Genomic DNA, 20429 nt, shown 5'->3' with positions numbered 1-20429 from the left:
ATTACACAAGACAGTGGTTTTAAGAACTGATGATGAGAATTATGTGTGATGAACTGGAGCAGAGCTGCAGGGTATGAGAGGACAGTGGGTTTGTTATCCATGCTCTGATCCATTTACCCTAAGAACAGCCCTTAAAGCCCTGGGGAAGACTTACTTTGTTTAACACTTTATTCTTCATAATGTTGACAGATGGAAATGACATTAGCTTTTTATTTAGTAAGGAGAAATGAATCACTTGGTGTTAGCATAAAAACAGGTTTAATACAATCAGAAGTGGCCCACAACATAATGGTCTGATGAAGGCTAGGTGTCACACAGTAGGTTTGTCTTGCTGCAGTTTTCCTAAGCCATGTCAGTGCTTGTGCCTGTAATGCTGATCCTTTACCACTCAAGGCAGGTGAAGCTAAGAAGATTTACCAGCTACTTCTGATAGCTACACAGGACAACGTGGCTAGGGCATTAATAACCCTGAACAAAAATGAGATGAGGAAAAAATTTAAGGGCATTAGGCCCTAGCTTATAGGAAAAAAAAATTATTTCAGCTGTATTATTAAAATACATTCAAGAAAATATGTACAAGAGCATGTCTGTAATCAAGAAGGCGGCAGTGAATTGCTACATGTTTAATAATGCAAAAGTTTTGTAAGATGTGTTATGTTGAAAACTTCCAGGTCTGGTTAAGCTGCCATTCTTGCCTAGATTGGGATTGTGTTCAGTGCTCATGTAGAAGAGCACTTCTCACCTTTTTTGTTTTGCCTGAGAAATAACTGCCCCTCTCCTGTTCATGAGGCACGTGCAGGTTCACAGAGCCCTGGGATTGGCTCCTTGTTACACTTCACCCACCAGTCCCTGCAGAAGCACTAGCTGCAGAGAGGTAGATTGCATGAGGAAACCTAGAGGTTAATGCATCTTTAATGCGTAGTGGAGATTTATCTATATCTAACCACTCATTCTGCAACATCCAGAGTCAGTCTGGCAAAGGGAAGAGAGCAGAACCACCAAGGCAGAGGTCTGCTTTGGGCAGGGGAGGCAGTGCCCACTTCAAGGGCTCATTTTAAGAGGTACTTAGAGAACAAGGTTCAGGCACGTGAGCGACTTTTGGAAATATCCTACTTGGCTGCAACTAGTATTTAAAAAACAACCAAAATCACCTCACAGTCCCCTTCAGGGGTGCTGGGAGCAGGGGCAGGTGATGGCACCTCTGCACCTTGTAGAGATGGAGATAAGGCTTTTAGGGCCCCCATGGTGAGTGTTGGTTTTGAGTCACTCTAGCACTGTCCTTTCAGTGAGGGAGTCAGTGATGTTCATACTCTCATACTTCAGAAAGCACAGAGAGGAGAGCCAAAGCTGAAGGCATCCATGCAGAATCATGCACTCTGCAGAGAGAGAAGGACAAGGATCCACCCCAGGGCAATGGCACCAGCTAACAGAACTGATAGTTGTTGCCTTTGAGAAGGGGCTGCCCACTCTCCTCTTGTTCACAGGACTCCTCACAGCAGCCAGAGGTGTCACAGCCACTGTCTTCCTCAGCAGTGGATGGGAGGTTTGTATAGTCCTTGAAAGCAGGAAGGAAAAAAAAAAGGCATGTTTCAGACTGCTCTCATTTGCACTTATGTTGCTGCCCATGGAGGTTGCTGCTAAGTAACCCTATTTCTGTGTCCAGCCTGCTTTTGTTACCTTTCACCATCTGGATACCTCTCTCCACTGAGCTGCTTCCATTAGTTAAAGGTTGGGGATGGCACCAGCAAAACTGCCCAGAAGCTATGCTGATGTAGGAAGAAAGGAGTTGGGGGAAGATGTGCTTTCTCCTCTCCAAAGATTCTTACCTGCTCCTTATGCAAATCCAGTTCTTTCTGAATAAAGCAGCAGATCTGGTCAAACGTAGGTCTTTGTGTGGGCTCTAGGCTCCAGCATGCCTGCATGATGCTATACCTGCAAAGCCAAAGAGGGACAGAGTTGTGCTGTACTTCTGCAAAGCTGCTGGGAGTCTGCACCCCTAGTTCTTTGCAGCAGCATAGTAGAGTGATTCACTTTGTACTTGTGCACACAGTCCTGAGCAGCCCCCTCCTCTCTATTTTCCTGTCTATAATACTCCTGGTTTGTGTAAGTACAGCGTCCCCAGGGAAATGAGAGCACAAGAACAGATAGAGCGAACATCTTATGTCCCCACATCTATCTGCAAGAGGCTTTATGCTTGGTACTTCAGCTTAAACTCATTCCTTTCCTGTAAGTTCCTCAGGCTTGTCTTCTCACATTGCTAGAGTTAAAAGTAGCTGAAAGGAAAAAAAAAAATCAAACTGCCACTTTTAGGAACACACAGATAGCATGAGCTCTCCCACCTTCCTGGCTGGAAGCAGTGGATACTGGGCAGAGCATCATAGTTGACTGCTCTGGTTCCTTCTTTTGCGTGTGAGCATGGAGAAACCCTAAACCTCACGTGCCTACCGCAGAGCTTCCCTGGGAGCAGCCCACAGACCTGTGACTGACATACCATGCCATCTTCACTACCCACTCCATACGAAGCAGCTCCAGTCCCCCTTCCACCTGTTGCACACCTCAGTGCACCACTCACATTTCCAAGGGAGCAAAGTCAGGCCTGGCCATCTGATAGCCCCGCTTCACCATGCTGTAGAACTTGCTGTTCACCGCCATGCCAGGATAGGGACTTTTACCTGTGACAGGAGCACTCAGATCAGAGGCAGTTTGGAGCCAATGCCACTCAGAGCTCTGAGTTAGAGCAAATCTTCCGGGACCCAATACTTCTAATGGTCCCTCAGGAAACAGTGTTTTAAAGCCCTGATATATACCAGATTTTTCCAACCTCCCTCCTTTCCTGCAGACATTAAAGTGTTGGTAAGCCATGGAAAACAAGAGAGGGTTGCAAGCTTCCCTCTTCCGTACCAAGGGAGAAGATCTCCCAGAGAAGAATGCCGTAAGACCACACATCACTCTGCACTGTATAAATACAGTCAAAGATGCTCTCCGGGGCCATCCACTTCACGGGCAGGCGGGCCTGGAAGAGGAGAGAACCCTGCAGCCTGGGACAAGCAGGCAGTTTATACTGCACCCTGTCCATGCTCTGGCTGCACCTCACCCTTGTACCTTCTCCAGTCCCCACTCCAATCACTTACATTGCCTTTTACAACGTAGTTTGAGTCATTCATGATGTCACGGGCCAGGCCAAAGTCACAAATCTTAGCTACCCGTCCATCTGATACGAGCACATTCCTGGCTGCTAAGTCACGGTGGATGCACTGGGGAAAAGAGAGCATAACTGAGACCCCACTGATGTCCCTACAGCCTCAGAATGTCACCATAACAAATCCTACAGGAGCAAGGAGAGCATGTGCTGCTTGAAAAGCTCTTGGAAAAGGCACTGTCATGCATAGTGAGTATAGGCTCTCCCCTTTCAACTGCTCCAATTGCAGTGCTAAAACACTGTGGCATTATCAGCTGTATTAGTGATGAGCCTTCAACTTCCCTGTGGGGGCAAAGTTTAGGAGCAGGGCACTGCTCACAGTGTCCCATATGAAGCCATTATACAATTGTCCTCTGCCACTGAGGCAGCTCAACAGCCACTTTCAGTTCCTTGTCCCTGGGGCAGCAGGAAGCTGCTAGTGCGAGAAAGCTCCGCATCAAGGTTCCTCACCTCATGTAAAAGCTGGGCAGAAAATACTGAGGCAGACTAGCATGATGCACAGCTCTGTCCTGCTGCATCATGGCCTGTCTGAATCCAAGCTCCACAGGAAACACTGGGCACTGAAGCCCAGCATGTATGAACCCAGAAAGTGGAGAGAGGCCCATTTCTAGCAGCACAGTTGAGTTTGACCATCTCATCTGAAAACCTCCCAAGCCTTGAGCAGAAAGGACAGCTGGCTGCTGCTGGTGGACTGGTGCTACCTACTAGGGTGCAGTGGTCCTCTTAGGCACTCACATTCTTTGATGCAAGGAATGCCATGCCCTGTGCCACCTGGCTGGAGAACTGAAGCAAGTCAGAGAGGTTAAGGGGCCGGAGGTCCTCTCTGGTTTCATCTTCCTCTGAGCTTTTCCCTGAAATTCAAACGGAAGCTTTAGGGTTGCTGCGAAGATGGTAAGTAGTGCAAGCCATGTTGTATCCCAGTTCCCCTGAGCTAAGCCAGACCAGATGGTCAGTCTGAAGAAATGATGCAAATACAAGAATGGATCTTCAACTCACCCCTGGATTGCGCAGAATCTGATGACGCTGAAGATGATGATGATATGGGCCTCATTTCAACATAAGTTTCCAAACCCTGGCTTGCAAAGCCACTGTCACTGAGTCAGAGAGCAACAAAGAGAAGCAGGCTGTCAGCAGCCTCCTAGCAGTGCCTTCTGCCCTCCTCCATGTCCACTGAGTGGCAGAAACCACATCCATGTCTACTTTTGCACCCATCTGCAAGTTCCTGATCTTCGGCATTAATCTCTCCCCAGTACACCCTTCGTTGCTCAGCCCTGTGGCCACCACAGTCCTGCTCTCACCTGCGGATGTATTTTTTCTCCAACTCAATGTTTTTGTAATCAGCAGTGCTGTCCAAAGAGGTGTCCAGAGCTGAGTCCTGGATAATTATGTATTCAGCCTTCTTCCGCAGGAAATTCAGCAGATCTCCATAACGACAGTACTCGGTGATGACAAGAATTGGACCTGGGAGAAAGGCAGAAGGAGGTTGTTAAGAAGTGACTTTAGTGTGACCCATCCAAAGGAAACAAGTCCCTGAAAATTGCTGGGGCAGAGAAGGAGGAGGAACAGCAGAACCCACCCAGCATGCAAGCACAGCTGGAAATAGCCAGCCCACAAATCCTTGCAAACTGATAGGATCAGAAAAAAAGCCAGCTGAATCATCAAATCTCTCCAATAACAGCCTTGGAGAAGCAGGCTGTGAAAGGGTTCTGCTCGGGAAAGCAGGTTTATGGGATCCCACCTCCGTAGGTACACGCTCCCAGCAGGTTAACAATGTTCTCATGGTGTCCCAAATGACTCATGATCTTCAGCTCCGACATGAGAGCCTCCTGCTCATCTGTGTCTGCTGTTGCTGCGAGATGAGGATAATATGAAGGAGTCAGTAAAGGACAATGAAGAGATGATGGGGATAACAAGGGTATAGACAGATGGAACAAGAGGAGATAAGCAGAGAAGAATCTACTTCCTCTGGCTGTGCCTCTGGCCATGTGTCCACAAATAATTGCACCAGCATAAGTCCACTTGCACTTATCACAGGAACATCTTAACACCCAGTCTGATAGACACACACTACATCCAGCCCAAAGAAACTTGGGGGATTTCAACCTGTGCAGGTTGGCCCAGGCTTACATTTCAGCATCTTCACAGCCACTTTGAGGACTGAATCTTCTTTTCCCAGTCCAAAAGCAGTGGCTTCTACCACTTTTCCAAAAGCTCCAGCTCCAAGAGTTTTTCCTGCAGGGGGAAAAAAAAATTACTTAAAAGATGCTTTCTAAAAAGACATTGAGCACTTGTCCTGCACATAGCCATGTGAGGATTCCTGCTGAGCCCATGCAAGATGGCAGATGAGTAACTCTTAGTCAGAAAGTGGTGAGCATCTATGGGGAACCCCGCTGTGAGCAAAGATGTTATGAAAGAGGCCAAGATCAAACATGTGCTCACAAAGTGTACATGTTAAGGGATGACCCCAGATGCTTGAGGAGAAACATGATCCTCTCAATCTTCTTTACAGCAACAGAGGGTTGGAGGGAGGTTGCACTCTAATGTTTAGCACTCTGTGTAGAAGAGGGCAGCAAAGCCTGGTTGAGAATGCTGCTGCCATGTCTGGATTCAGCTTTGGATGCTGCCTATTTGCTCTGACTTTGTTCTTTGGAGTATTTCAGCTCTGTGGCAAGTTTCATGCCACCAGGAAAGCAGCAGGAAAGGTTTCTTACCAAACTGGAGGTTATTCCTGGGAAATTCCCATTTCTCATTGTATGGCAACTGAGTGGGATCAATAAAGATGTAGTTATTCCCTTCACAGGCCTCAATGATCTTCCACCGCACCTGGTACTTAGGTTTCTGTAGGGAAGAGACTCCAGTTAGTCATTGCTGCTCGAGTCCTGAGAGTTACCCTCTCTCAGCAAGTGCTCTGATTCTCAGTGTGACTGCAGGGTGAGAAGGCTTGGGTTTAACTCCACCAAATATATCTTGCTTCGAGTGAGATGTTCAATTTGGACAGTCAGTTTGGACAGTCTGATCTAAACAAGGTCCCTCCCAATCCTCACCCACGAGGGAGGGAGGCCTTCTTGCCCCTGTCACTGCAGCTATGACTTGACACAGCAAAGCTGGCACCATGTTCCACTGGAGTGTGGCTAAGCAGTGCCCAGATGGTACCAGAGGGAGATGTCCCCACTGTGCCTCCTTCCTCAGTACTCTGGGCAGCTGAGCACAGCAGAACAGTGGAGCTGGCCCAGCTTTGCTTCCCTTTCAGGGGAAAAAAAAAAAAAAAAAAAAAAAAGGAGAAACCAAACTAAGAATTTCTTCTCTTTTCCACAAATCTTATGGCAGAAGTAACCAGATGAGGATAGGGCAAAACAGTGCCAGCACCTGCTGGAAGCAGCTTGTGCTGAGTGTTGTCATGGATGTTGTGAGGTCCGGGGACCCAGCCTGGAGGCAAAAACACAGTGAAGAGCTCAGCATTGAAAAAAACTGAGCAGCCTTTGCTCATGCAAGGAGATGCATGCCTGAATGGCAACAGTGGTCTCAAGCCCATCAAGGCAGGCAAAGCCAAGTGTGGGTGGAGTGACCATGGCCACAATAAATCATGATATATGCCCCAGCTACTGGAAGGTGTGTACTGAAGCACTTCTCATCACTTCTGCCAGATAACTGCAGAGAGGGGTGCACCCTAAGTGTGAGCAGTTGCTTCTGCAACAAGCAGCCATGGCTCAAGCAGCCCATATTATTTACAAACATGCTCTGTTTCTCTTGGGCTTGCAAGGCCTTCCTAGGAGCTGTTCTTCAGGGCTGCACATCCCAAAGACAGCTCTGCCTGAGAAACTGTGGGTGCCTGTTTGTGAAAGGCTCTGCTGGATCTTGTGACAATCAGCACCAGAACTCTGCAAAATCTGCAGCCTTGGTGGGCTGTAAAAGGCAAGGTGCCAAATGGAGAACTGAAAACCAGGAGATTTTCACCCACCCATGAAGCAGAAGTGGCAATTGATTGGCGCAGTTTATGAAAGGAAATTCAACACTGAAGATAAATCCTGCAGAGAAAATGGGGCAAGTTCTTGTATAAAAACAGTGAGCTAGCCTTCCTGGAGACAAACATCTTCTAATATTAACCTGCTTCCTCACTAATGCAGCTTTTTCGTAAAGCAGGATGGAGAAACAGATACAGATTGCAAACCACTTTTTTTTTTTTCTAGTTAAGTCTTTATACTCAGAGTGACCAGAGCAAAACCAGCTGCAATTGAAGCACAGAATGAGCACAACTGGCACAAGACACTGTCTGCACTGATCTCTGGGCTACGAGTCTGAGGAACCAGGTGGGAGAGGTGCTAAGACACATTTTGGTTTTGGTGTACAAGCTTTGCCTGTGGCTGCCACTGAGGCAGGGTGGCCTCTGAGGCTGGACAGGCCTTGCAGCCCTTGCTGTGCAACAGGGAGGCTGACCTGGTTGTACTTGTAGAGGAGGAAGAGGAGCAGCAGGAGCAGCAAGACCGATGTGCACATGCAGGTGGTGAGAATGGGACTGAAGAGTTGGTTTGGGGGAGCCATGACACTCCCTGGAGGAGAAATAAATGGGGATAAGTAAATACTCCTGTTTCAATCCCTGGGTATTTTGCCTAGCTGTTCATTCAGGCTTCCCCTGTATGCAATGCAACCCAGCAGTGGCCTTAAAGACACTCAAAAGAGCTGCTGCACTCCAATTTTCACAGCACCAGGTGCAGAGCAGGAGCAGCAAGAACAAACCCAGCAAAAGATGCAGCTTCTGAGGCTGAGCATCAATCAGCTGGCTGTGCTAAGCACTGTACCTAGGTCCTGCAGTTACAAGGGGCTTATGGCACAGCCTTTGACATCAGGCTCTCCCCAGCCAGCAGTTCCCACATGGCTTGTAGAAGCAGCAAGTACTAAAGCCTCCCAGCTTCTGTGATGACAGAGGTCCTATGGAAAATATTCCACCTTTTTTGCAAGACCATGCGAAATCCATATAGGCAGACAGACACCAAAAGCCAAATTCCACCCCATTCCACCAAGCTGCAAGTTAATATCTTACTGAAGACTGAGTGAAGGATGTCAGAGGTGCTCCCCTTGCTGTTAACAGCCACACAGCAGAAGGTGAAATTGGGCCCTAGATCCTGGAATGGGAAGGTGCTTTCCACCTCCACCTCTTGGAAGGGTAGTGTATTTACCACATGGGGACTGGAGTCATTCAGAAGCAGCATATAGTTCTCATATCTGTAGGGATGCAAAGCAGTACAGAATGAATGTTTCTCTGCAGTGCAGTTGCTCATAGCGAGCTTGTCTCAGGCAAGAGAGGAGACACTGGCAATTACGCTAAATGGCCTGTAGGAAAGTCCACATTGTGCTGCTCAGCAAGTACTAATATTGCAAGTGCACTCTTCAGAGTTAGAGGTACTTCGTGGTGCCCAGTCCTAGGTAGTTCTTACCTGTCAGAGCGAGTGGAGCACTGGTACCACTCAATGTGTGGGGCAGGGTAGCCGATGGCTGTGCAGAGGAGCTTACTGGAGTCACTGGCTGATACCATGACACTGCACATCCTTGGAGAAGCTATTGGGGAAAGCAGAGAAGAGCGCTATGACCAGAGGAAGAGTGCATTCCTGGTGATCTGATTTATTCTCCATCCAACAACAGAACTTCAGGATCCCCCTGTGTTATGCAGAGATTTGAGCTGGGTCCCAGAGCAGCATGTCTGTGTTCTTTGGGCACTGGGCTGAAAGTGCCCTGATCCACAAGCCCTACACCCTGCCTGTTGGGCAGCAGCCTCTGGGCAAGCAGCATTTAGGAAGGAGCAGTGCTAAACATTTACCTTTCACAGATACACTGAAAGTAACTGATGAGTTGACCTCACTGTTGAGAGCGTAAAATGTATAGAGACCTCTCTCTTCTCCCTCCAGATGACCCAGGAAGAGCGTGTTGTTACATCTGCTCCTACAGAGAGAATAAATACCATGAAGAAAGCTGTGCTGAGGAAACTCAGGCATTCATACAGTCTTTGCTCAGCAAGATGCAGCTGTTTCCTGTGCCCTGGACTGGATGAACACTTCCCAACTTAGTGCTGCTAACCATTGCTTCTCCGGGGAAGCAGGAAGTGGCTGATCCTACTGGGCTGCTGGAAGGGTCTTTGCTGAAGGAGAGGCACTGTGCCACCAAGTGCAGTATTACTGAAAGGCTGTGTCCGGGTGGGTTTCAGAAAGGAGTTTAACATCTAAATCATTGTGCTGGAAGAGCTGGAGGAGACACTAATCTTCCTGCATCGAGTTATCCCAAGAAAATGAAAAGGGAATTGCACAAACTCCTCAGTTTGGCTGCAGGCTTAGAAAGAGCATGACTGTGTCCTCCTGTACGTGGGGCCATATCCTCATATGGATGTCTGTCTTCTCCTGACATGGGATATATAGTACCTCTTGGTATATATATTCTCCAGACCATGGAGCAGGTCTGAGGAGCACTAAAGGAATCCATCTCTTTGTGCTGTGTCCCCATCCCTCCTAATTCTTCTTGCAGAAAAGTGCCAACTTGAAAAAGACTGCAAAACCTACCACTGACTTCTACAAAGGTTTTTAAAGAGAAAACTGCCAAGTTAGTCAGGGGTGGTGTCCTCCTTGATCTGATCAGCCCTCACTGTGGTTTGCTACTAATGTTGGAAATAGAAGTCAGAAAGGCAAAACAGTTCCCCTCTTTAAAATCAGACTTCTTTATCAGCCAGCAGCATGGGATCTACAAATTTTACACTGAAAACATTTTCTGAAACAGGCTATGGCCAGCATAGAAGAACACATACCAGTTGTTTTTAGGGTCCATTTCGCAATTGAGTTTGTTGCTCTCAGAATTCTTCAATGAATTCATGTGCTCCCAGTGCCAGTGGAGAAGTTTTGGATATGCCTCAATATGGACCTGGAGTTTCAAACTGTCTCCTTCAGCAACTTCTTGGTTCGTGGCTTGCACTGGGGTCAGGATCACATACCCTCTTTCTGCAGGATGGAGGAGAGCATGACCATCAGCAGGCACGTCCAAAGAGACCTGAAACAAGCTTACAGCAGCTTTATAAATAGACCATTATTGGAAAGAGCAGCCTCAGCTGTGAGACTGCAGGAGGGAATGAGGCATTACACACACTGCATGTCTCATGTTGATAGAGAAATACTTTTAAGTTGTTGTTTCTTTGTCACGATGGCTTGGATCAAGCTGTGTAAGAGGTTTTATACACTATCCTAACAAATAATGTGGCTAAAACTATATCTTGTGATCTATATAAGGCAAAGCCCCCTTAGCTGAACTCCTGGCTTCTCACCCAGAAATCTTTCAGAACAAGTCCCTTTTCTGAGTAATGCACTGAGTATGCAGTGGGTTTGGGTCATCAGCAAACCTAAGCCTACAAGGTGCAGTGAAATTTCCCTGCTTTGGGGCAGGAGCAAGAAATACTCAAGAATAGGCATGCTTCAGTCCATACTTTTCTGGTATGCTAGGGAAGTACCTACCTACTACCCGAAGCATTGTGGAGGCATTTTTGAATCCTGCTGAATTGTTAGCTATGCAAGTGTATTTCCCACTGTCTTCCATGGTCACAGCTGGAATTGACAGGGTGTCATTGATGATGTAGTTCCCATCACTTATGTCAGGCTTTCCATTACTCTTAATCTGTCAGGGAGTAAACACCAGTCATTTGTTTGGAAGCTCAGAGAATGGAACTGAATTATATTTATAATAAAAATACTCTGTTCTGTGCAACTGTGCCCCACCACTGAAAGTCTTCTAGATGGAGACCAAGAGGCATATTAAACACAAATATTCGAGGCAGTTAGCCTCAAATAGGTACACCTATCGTTAGCCTTCTGGCTGCTTGGTGTGTCCTCACATGGTGTGATTAAACACATATCTCATATATATATATATATGTATATGTATATGTATGTATGTATATATATATATATATATATATATATATATATATTTTTTTTTTTTTCCCCCCCAACTCCTTCATGAATGAAGTGGACATAAGGACTTCTAGCAAATCTTATCTAAGCCTTCAACAGTTAAGAGTCAGTACAACAGATTCTGAAATGTTGAGGTGCATTCCCTTTCTTCACCCATATTTTTTCTCTGGGAAGCTGTTTGTTCTGAACTTTTCCTTTTTGCTTTGTAAGCCTTGGCAGAGAAGGGTGGAGAGATGTCACCTTAATAGGTACCTTGGCTCCCGCTCAATGAGCTCAGGTGAAACAATATACTTTTCAGCTCCACAGCAAGATCCTGAGAATGGGCAGCTGTTTCATAACCCTGTATCACCCAAAGAAAGGATTTTTGGATTTGTATGGTTTGTTTGAATAGCTAACTTTGGGCAAGCAGTTCAAGACTTTTCTGCAGAAAAGACATTCTTGTCACCCTATGCCTCCTGGTTTCCTCAAAAGTCCCATAACCCTTTGAAGCTGCACTTTAACTTACGCTGTTTGTTGCTGTTACCCATCTGATGTCATACTTATGGGAAGGAGCAGTTACCACACAAGTGACTTCAAAAGGTTCACCCACAATTCGCACATGGTCTGCAGGGTCCACCATTACCTGTACAGGCTTCTCTTGTCCTACGCAAAGACAAACAGGAAAAGATGCACCACCAGCTGGCTCACTGGCACCACGCGCTTCAGAGCCTCCCTAAGGCCTGGACACCTCCTTTCCATTCTCTCCAGTCTCTTTACCCATGCCCTTCTCCTTTCCTTGAGATTCTCACTTTTTGTACATGTCTACAGGAAGCAATACAAGTCAGGAAGAGTGCAGCAGCCATCACTGTGATTTACAGATAAGGGACCCTTCTGCCATAGTTTCATCCTGACCATCAGGGCCCAAGGTCTTTTAGAACATCAAAGACATAAATAAACTCTGTTCGTACCTATGATATGCTGAACATATGTACACAGTACCTGTGACAAGCTGAACACTGCAGATCCCATAAAGACACATCTAAAGGAGACAAGTTTCCAGCAGCTAGTGGAATTTTACCTCCTCTAAATACCTCCTAACAACTGCAGGTTCAGAAAGTCTTTCCAACTGCTGGCTAGGAACTTTTCCTTAATGATCTGTGACCAGCTTAGCTACTACTGTCCCCCCATGGACAGCAGCAATCCCAATCCTTTACCTTCAACTACAATCAGTCTTATTCTTGATGACTTCTCTATTTTTCCATTTACCACTGTTTGGCATTGGTACTGGCCCTTCTGCTCGTGTTCCACGTGATAAAGCGTTATTCCCTTCTCAGCACTGAAAGAGTAGTTGGTTCCAGGTGAGAGCTTAGAGCCATCATTCCTTATCAGAGTCACACTGGATCCATACTCAGGAGCAGTGATGAAGCAGGGGAACTCAGCATTTCCACCTTTGGTCACAGAGATCCGGAAGTACGGGACGTACCAGACATTATTGGGATCTGTGGAGGAGATGAAATAAACCAGAGAACAGGATCAGAAAAGCAGGCACTGAGCTGAGAGAGATATTCCAGCAAAGGCGAGTATCCAGCTCTGCTGCCCAGTGGGAGTTCAGTGTTCGGGCAACCTGGCTTAGTGCCTGCCTGACTCAGCCTCTAAAAACTCACATGACAAGCCCAGTTCCAGCTAAGGCATTTGAGGAGAGCAGAGCAAGCAACTCACAGCTGTATGCAGAAAAGAAAAACTGAGAAGTATGCTTAGCCCTAATTCAACTTTTCCTAACAGTGTTATTTTTAGTTGTTAGACCTTCAGCTTCCCTATCCAGGACAGTATCTCTGTACGAAGGAAGGGGTGAACACAGATGGTGGAGATACCATGGCATACTGGAGCTTTGGCTTACATTGTGAGGATGATTCCTGTGATCCTTCCTCTTTGAGGGCAGTAGCCACACAGTTTCCTAAGTTCCAAATCTCACTGTGCATTACAACACCAAACAGGCTTTCATCACTGCTTTTTAAGGGAAGCCAGGGTAAAAGGAGGAAGAGGTCCAGGTCATCCCAGGTGTACACAAGATACAGATGCTCTGTACCACAGTGCTTCAGCCACAGGGCCCATAATGTGTCTTTATATGGTTGTGGGTGGTCAACTGCTCCCACTAGGAGCCTGCACTACTCTCCAAACTCTAATACAACCATGGATTATAGAGAGGAACTGTCTAAAGGCCATGCTCCCTGAAGAGAGGCCATTCTGCCAGCATACATGGGAGGAATGAAGAATGGTTACCTCGCACGTACAGATGCACAGATGCAACACCCTTGTCGCTGCTGTTGACATAAGCACACCTATAGGTGCCTGTGTCTCTGTGAGTGGTCCTAGGAATACTGAGCATGCTGCTGGTACGGTTGGCAAACTTTTCAGGATACCATTTAACTTCCGACTCTCCTGAGCAGTGCAGGAGGACTGGATCACCCACATTGACAACCAGAACAGAGGTATCAGGGCTGATCACGGGGGATGCTGAGCCTGCAAAGGAAAGAGAAAGAGTGAGGATGAAAAAAAAAAAAAAAAGATCCTTTTTAGGATGCTCTGCTGGAGTTCACAGTGTTGAGGCTAGGCTTGGGATGCAGACTGGCATTTTGACTCACATCATTCTGCATCCTACCAGAGCATGGCCCAGTACTCTAAGGAATAAACTTAAAGAAAGAAAACCTCACAACTGAACATTCAGAGTACTGAGAGAGAAATAGCAATCATCTGGAGCAGATTAGGCCAAATGCTAGCCTAGAAATTGTTGGGTTTTGCCTGTTTTTGTAGCTGTTTTCCTTTTGCGGCAGAGCTAGAGCTAGGATATGAACGTGATTAGCCCATAACATCATTTGGTGAAGTTTAGCTCCATGGCTGGGGCTGTCTGTTGCACTGGTGCTATGATGAGCTGGAACAGGCTTGGAAAGCCGCAGAGCAGGAGTTAGCACATGCATTTTTTTTGATTGCTTGGCAGTAGATTTTGAAGTACACCTATTTATGACTTATCATGAAGTCAAACAATGCATTTTCCTTCCAGCTGCCATCAAAACACCATAGACGGAGTCAGCATTATAATTCATATTTGGTGGTGGGAAACTGAGGGACAGGAAAGCCAACTCCTCACACAGGCCTGTGGCTGCACTCATGCACAATGCATGCCAGGCTGTGCTGACACTGGCATTGCAACCCAGCAGGATTTCTGATGCCATCACTGTCTTGAAGATGGCTTCTCCACTGGCCAAACAAAAGGGAACCAGGGTCCCACTGCAGCCACTTTTGGCAGAGGGAATTTCCCCCCCCCCCCCTCATTTTGCCACATCAGCGAGTTCTTTGAATCACCTCCTATATTTAGGGTGGGGGAAGTGAGAAATGAATCAGTGCCACAGAGCTGGGGAAGAAGCAGTACTGCCACCCCCACACCAGCCCTACAGGGAGGACAGGAAACACATTGCAAATGGCTATCTGTGCTCAGGGGGCTGCTCACCCCCCTCCGGCCCCTTTCCAGGGCTATTCTCCCACTTCTGCTTTCCTTTCCAGTTGCTAACCCATCCTCACATCTTAAAGGGATACACACCAGGGTTCAAATAATAGCAAGTGCAAAGATAGCTGCCCAGTTTATCAGTCTGCTGCTCTTGGTAGAGGAGGGCACTGCAGGCCCTTCACTGTCCAAACTTGTAGGAAGAGAGAAAGGAATGTCTGCTTATGGACACAACCATTCTCTGATGCTGTCTTGGACACCCTCCCTGTAACACAGCTAGAGAGGTACACACACCTATCATCACACACCCATGCTTACAGCTTTTCCTTGGTGAGGAAGATGATGTCCAAGGCATGAATGCGTGTCCTATCAGCTGTGCCCAGGGCTTCAGTGCCAGAGCCCATCCACTAGAATCAAAGAGTATCATTTAAGCTGTCTCGAGCTGATGCTTTCCTCCACACAAGGAAGGGACAGTTGCATGGGACTCAGCCCTGGAGTGCTTTGCTGTTGTGTGATGGAGCAGTGGCCCAGAGGAAATCCAAACAAATCCTGAATCAAACTTGCTGGCCCAGCAGGAATAAACAGAAGACATGGAATATGGAATATTTGACTTTTTTTTTCCCCCCCCTCTTCTTTTTGTGCAATGCTTTTATCTTTCTATGGAAACAGGAAAAGCCTCATCCCCAAAGTGGAAAAATAAAACATTCCAGAATCCTTTACAAAGCCACATTTTCCACTTACCTAAAGTACAACATTCCTCCCTCTTTGCTAAGCTTTGTTTTCCACCAGGCTTGATACATTCCTGCTGCTGTTAGTGTCACTGGACACTTGTGTCTCTCCTATTTGCATCCCAGGCTTCAGCACAGCGTGGTAGCGGAGCCAATCTCTGCAACTCAGAGTTGCCTTCAGACTGGCTCAGGGAAAGACCACGTTGTAACTGGTCCCTGGAGAGACCACAGCAGGAGAACAACACTGAGAGTAGGGTCATGTAGTGTCCTTGCTGTCATTACACTGTGCAGTGAAGAAGCCAGCAATGGCACAAACAACCACACAAGTGGAGTGAGGATGGATGGGACAGAGATGATCAATGCAGGACACTGCCAGGTGAAGGCCACCAGAGCATCTGCTCCTTTGTGTGCGATGGAGAACAAGTCACTTCAGTGTGTCCTTTCCCAGAATGGGGAAGCAAGGCTGCTGGGGGAAGGCTTGCTCCCTGCTGACCACTGTGCAATCTTGCACGAAGCCCGAGGATGTCTCTACTGCTCCTCAGCAGCTTCCGCAGCACTGTCAGTAACTGCTGGCCAAAGGTTTTACCACAGGTTGTGTAACTATGACCTCCAGTTACAGCTGTGGGCTCCATCCTTGCTTCTCCTACCCTAGCCAAAACATTACATTACCATGCTGAGGCTTTGGAAAGGATGAAGAAGGTGGAGTGGAGGACCTAGAGGCTCAGGAATCCCACCACAGAGACCAGTAATCAGGATCTTGACCTGCTTCTGAGGGTCTGAGGACCCAGGAAGGGTCCTATGCTAGGCCAGAGCTCCCCTTGCTCTCCCCTCAGTGATAGGAACGAGGGGGATAGAGCTTCACCTCTGAGGACACCTTCCCTGGGCTTAATTAGAGTATCTGGACAGGGGGATGCTCAACACACCTCTCTACCTAGGGCTTCTTCAGAGGTTCAGATTTATCCACAGCAAGAAAGCAAAAGAAACCACAGGAATATCTCTAGATGGGCAAGAAGACAGATACAAGCTGCTCAGCTTTCACATTCTTCCTCTACTTGACCTAAAATTGGAATTTAAGCCCATCCCCAGCAAGAATCCAGATCACAGTGGTTGCACCACATCAGCCTTGGACATACTCAGAAGATGCACTTGTGATTCAAAAGGCAGGAGAAGGAAGTCAGGCTGTAGCTTGAAGCTATTGTTTTGAACAGTCACGGCATGCTGCAGATGGCCAACAGCCATTGCATTCCAACAGATGTGTTTAACACCCTGCCATGGCAGACAGTGCCCGATGAGAGTGTCACAGCTGGTGACCTGCTTTGCCCAGTGCCTCAAGGTACCTTTGGAGACATTCTGACAGATATTGTTATGATCTTTCACCAACATACATCAGAAGTACGTAGTCCCTATTATCAAAAAGCAAAATAAAAATCAAACAAGCAAAAAACCCACATGTAATAAATTAATTGCCTCTAAGTCTGGGACTAGAAGAGAAAGAGTCTGAAGGCAAGAAACACTCAAGTAATGTGGGCCAGACTCCCTGAACCAGATTCGTGACATAACTTTGCAGCCTTCAAAAACCATCTTCAAGAGCAGCAGACCAGAAAAAACCTGCACAGCATGACTTGATGTGAAATACCACGCAGTTAACAGCTAGAGGGATACGAGGGCTTTCCAGGGCTGAAAACGTGAACACACAGAGGGATACACTGCTTGTCTGTTCTAATCTGAAATACTTTTTCCCCAGGCCATTGCCCGCTTTCCCATCTGAGTCTCACAGTGAGGGGAGCAAACAAGAGAAAAACAAAGGAAGAGCCACAGTTTTGTGTGTTTGGCTGCAAACCTCAGAACAGGTTTAGTGAGTCTTTTTTGAGGTTGATGGGTTATCGCCTCTTGGCCATCTCTGTAGCCTCAAAAACCAGTTGCATCCACCTTCCCTTTCTGGTTGTCTGTTTCTATAACACCCAGCTCGACAGCCCTTTTATGTGGGCCAGCACCACCAGAGAATAGCAACTCCAGACATGTTCAGTTAAGCAGTGTTCAATAGAAGGTGCCGATATAGCTGACATTCCTGACTCTCCCACCTGCACACCAAGCACCAGCTCTTGTCCGGTTTAGGACAAGGGTTATTTCAGAGTTCCCTCAGAACACACTTTCCGCTCAGCCTCATCTTCCTCCTAATCCTCTCCAAGACTCAAAACGGGGCAAGTTTTCCTTTTTCCATCTCTCCACTGGCAATGCTGTTCTTCCTGCACTTACACCTCTCCATACCACTTGGCCATACCTTGGCAGTGCTGCAGGGAGCCAAGAGTAAGCTGTCAACACTGCTGGACTCCAGAGTCACAGACTATCAGCACACTCTTTCTCTCTCACTGTCTTCTCCCTGGCACAGCAGCCGGCTTTAAAAGGCCTTGCTGTGAAGCAGATGCATTTCCTTGCCTGCTCTCTGCCACACTGATGCTCCTTGAGCCTGCACACAGCTTCCAGAGGTTGGGACCTTCCTACCTTAACACAGGCTTTTGGTAGAAGCAATCAGGAGTCTGGCTTTGCCCTCTGCAACCAGGAGCCAAGCAGCCATTAGCCCAAACCCTCTCCCCAGCTCAGCTGCAGCCATCACCCCACCTTAACCACGGAGCACTCACAAGAAGCCCTCACCGCATCCCAAAGCTGCCCCAGAGAGACATGGTGGCCCCAAAGGGCTATGGGATGCTGTTGAACCTACCATAGCGGACAGCAGGTGCGGTCAGCAGCAGGAGGAGGAGGAGGCCAGGACCCATGGTGTCCCCAAGCAGGGCAAGGATGTGTCTGAGGGATCCGTGTGAGCAGCGGTGCCCCTCCTCACAGCACCATCCCCAGCACTCCCTCAGCGGGAGCTTCTCCTTTCTGAGTTGACCACAAGTGAAGAAATTCCTTTTTTTTGTGTGCGTCTGTGTGTTTGTTTTTGAAATGGGAGGGGAAGAAAAAAAAAAAAAAGAAAATGATTTGCAACATCACCAGTGACGAACCTGCTCGGCCGAAGCGGGGCTGGGCACCGCATACCCCATGCCCACCACCATGGGGCCATCGCCTGCTCCAGGCCCTACCTTGGGGAGGAAACCTCGCCCCAAACCAGTCCTCAGGGCACAGGAGTTAGGGACAACCCTTGCCATGGCCATCCAGACCCCCAGGGACTGTCGCAGTTTGACCTCCTGCCCAACATGCAGAAGGCTCCACTTTACCTCAGCAGGACAAGCGCTACCTCAGGCCTGGCAGCTCTTGGCAGCTTTGTGCCCATTCAGGAAAATGGCAGATACCCCACAGAGAGGATTTAGGGTGGGGGGCAGCTCTCAGGTGGGTAAAGGCCTGCGAAGATGACAAGTTAATTTGTTTCGAGGAAAATTGCAACTCTGATTGCACAGATTCCTGTAGCCACGTGAGCTCTCCCCAAGCCCTACAGCAGGGCTGTGCTGGGGCAGGGGCACATGCACTGCTCTCCCCAGCAGGGAGAAGCATTGATGTCCCACCCTGTAGCCCCTTCCCCTCACTTCAGGTTGGCCAGCCCCTGCTTACCCCTCTCCTGGTACCTCCACACCCAGCCCCAAATCAGGGATGAAGCTCTTCTATCACCAAAAGGCAAACAGGGATCATTCCTCACCTAGAACCTTCTGTAATTGCTCCTGGGGAGGCTTTTTGAAGTTGTTGTCTAATTAACCGGTCTGGCAGACAGCTGGGTCCAGTAATTAGGCACTTTGTTAACCCTTTCCTGGGCTGCCCACACAAATAACAAGTGAGGGTAGGATTGAAAGAAAATAACTCTTCTAGGGGCAGTTAGGGAAGCAGAACATTTGCTGGCCAAGGGAAATGGCCTGCAGTGCTCCTTGCTGTGTTCTAGTGCTGAATAATCTTGCTGCACTGCAAGTTTGCAGCTGTTTGTGGCAGCGTTGGGCTGGGAAGTGATGGCCACCACCTGACAGCATGAGGTAGCACAGCACAGGAAGGTCCTCCTGTCTCCAAAATCAGGGAACAGGCTCAGGGGTCTCTGCGGTCAGAGAGGTGCCAGGAGGACAAAGTGCTGGGGCCAAGAGATGAGAGCATGGCTGTGCTGAAAGTGACTAAGAGTCATGGGAGCATGGAGAAAGCTTTGGGTTTTGGCTACAGAGATGGATGGAGAGCACGAGGGAGCCCGGAGAGAAGAAACAGCAGTGCTTGGCCAGGGAAGGTTTCCTCTCAGCGGTTTTTCCTGGCAGGCCGTGGAGAAAGAGAATGTGAAGTGTTCAGAAAGAGCACTGTGCTGTGCTGGGGGGCTCCTGCCCAGACCTGGGAGCCTGTTGAGCTGCAGGAGACATCTGCCTGATTATTCTTTCCTCCTTTTGAGCCAAAGGGGCTTTTAAAAGGATGTTTGTTTCCCTCCTCCTTCTTCTTCTTTTTTTTTTTTTTTTTTTTTCCAGGAACAAATGCCAGCTCATAGAGAACTGACTCACCAGTGTGAATAAGTAGTAAACCAGACAGGTTTAATATAGAGAAGGGAAACAACATCTTATCCTCCCTTCTTTTCTTTGAGGAGGCTTCTTGAGGAGCCCAGCCAGGCAGAGACTGGGCAGTGGGAGCTGGCTGGGGTTTGCCCCCTCCCCGCTCCCCTGCAAACCTGTGCTGCAGCCTCTCTGCAGACAAGGTGATTTTTTTCCCCTGCTGATTCAGCCTCTGGAGGAAAATGCCCAGGCTGAGTGTCAGGGTTGAGCTGTGCTAGGTGACTCAGATCAAATCTGGAGATCATTGACCTGAACTGGTCAGGAGTCTGCAGTCCTCCTCTCTGGCAAACTGAGCAGGGTTGGGAGCTTGGGACAAGCTGTGCTGGAAAGGGGAACTTTGCTGGGACTTGGTCTATTAAAGTACGTGCAAAAATCACCTGCACCGCGGTGTCCCCCACTGAGCACTGTTCAGTCTGGCACCTCCTGCATCCCTCTCTGATCTGAGCACAGTGCCAGAAATGGAAAATGGTGAGCCGGTGCTGGGGGCTGCTGTGTGAACCTCAGGGAATGCATGTGGGAACTGCTCCTGGTGGTCTTCCCTCTGCTTGCCTCCCACCATTACGACACAACCCACTGGCT

At 48.0% G+C, this 20429-nt stretch overlaps 1 protein-coding gene across 1 annotated transcript; it reads right to left on the bottom strand.

Moving 5' to 3' along the window:
• Positions 1–145: 145 nt before the first annotated feature.
• CSF1R (colony stimulating factor 1 receptor) lies at positions 146–18992 on the bottom strand. The gene is made up of 23 exons (XM_031598289.2): positions 18892–18992; positions 18561–18684; positions 18065–18269; positions 13399–13638; positions 12333–12617; positions 11645–11781; positions 10684–10843; positions 9987–10176; positions 9012–9133; positions 8632–8752; positions 8238–8419; positions 7634–7746; positions 5911–6037; positions 5327–5431; positions 4938–5048; positions 4498–4660; positions 4196–4293; positions 3935–4050; positions 3132–3254; positions 2902–3013; positions 2573–2672; positions 1827–1932; positions 146–1555 (listed from the first exon to the last, which is right to left on the bottom strand). The coding sequence occupies exons 3-23, from the start codon at positions 18117–18119 to the stop codon at positions 1424–1426; spliced, it is 2898 nt and encodes a 965-aa protein (XP_031454149.2). The 5' UTR covers positions 18120–18269; positions 18561–18684; positions 18892–18992; the 3' UTR covers positions 146–1423.
• Between the last annotated feature and the right edge of the window lie 1437 nt (positions 18993–20429).

Source organism: Phasianus colchicus, chromosome 15, assembly GCF_987193195.1.
Source record: "Phasianus colchicus chromosome 15, bPhaCol1.hap1.1, whole genome shotgun sequence".
Taxonomy (NCBI): domain Eukaryota; kingdom Metazoa; phylum Chordata; class Aves; order Galliformes; family Phasianidae; genus Phasianus; species Phasianus colchicus.
This window is presented reverse-complemented; position numbering and strand designations above follow the sequence as displayed.

Bases quoted from the DNA above. Each gene is read 5' to 3' on its own strand.
- CSF1R (XM_031598289.2), bottom strand. From the start codon at position 18,119: ATGGGTCCTGGCCTCCTCCTCCTCCTGCTGCTGACCGCACCTGCTGTC. The intron at 5,049-5,326 runs GTAAGCCTGGGC...CTCATCTCGCAG, and splicing joins GGCTGTGAAGATGCTGAAAT to CAACAGCAGACACAGATGAG. The intron at 3,014-3,131 runs GTAAGTGATTGG...CTCCTCTTCCAG, and splicing joins ACTACGTTGTAAAAGGCAAT to GCCCGCCTGCCCGTGAAGTG.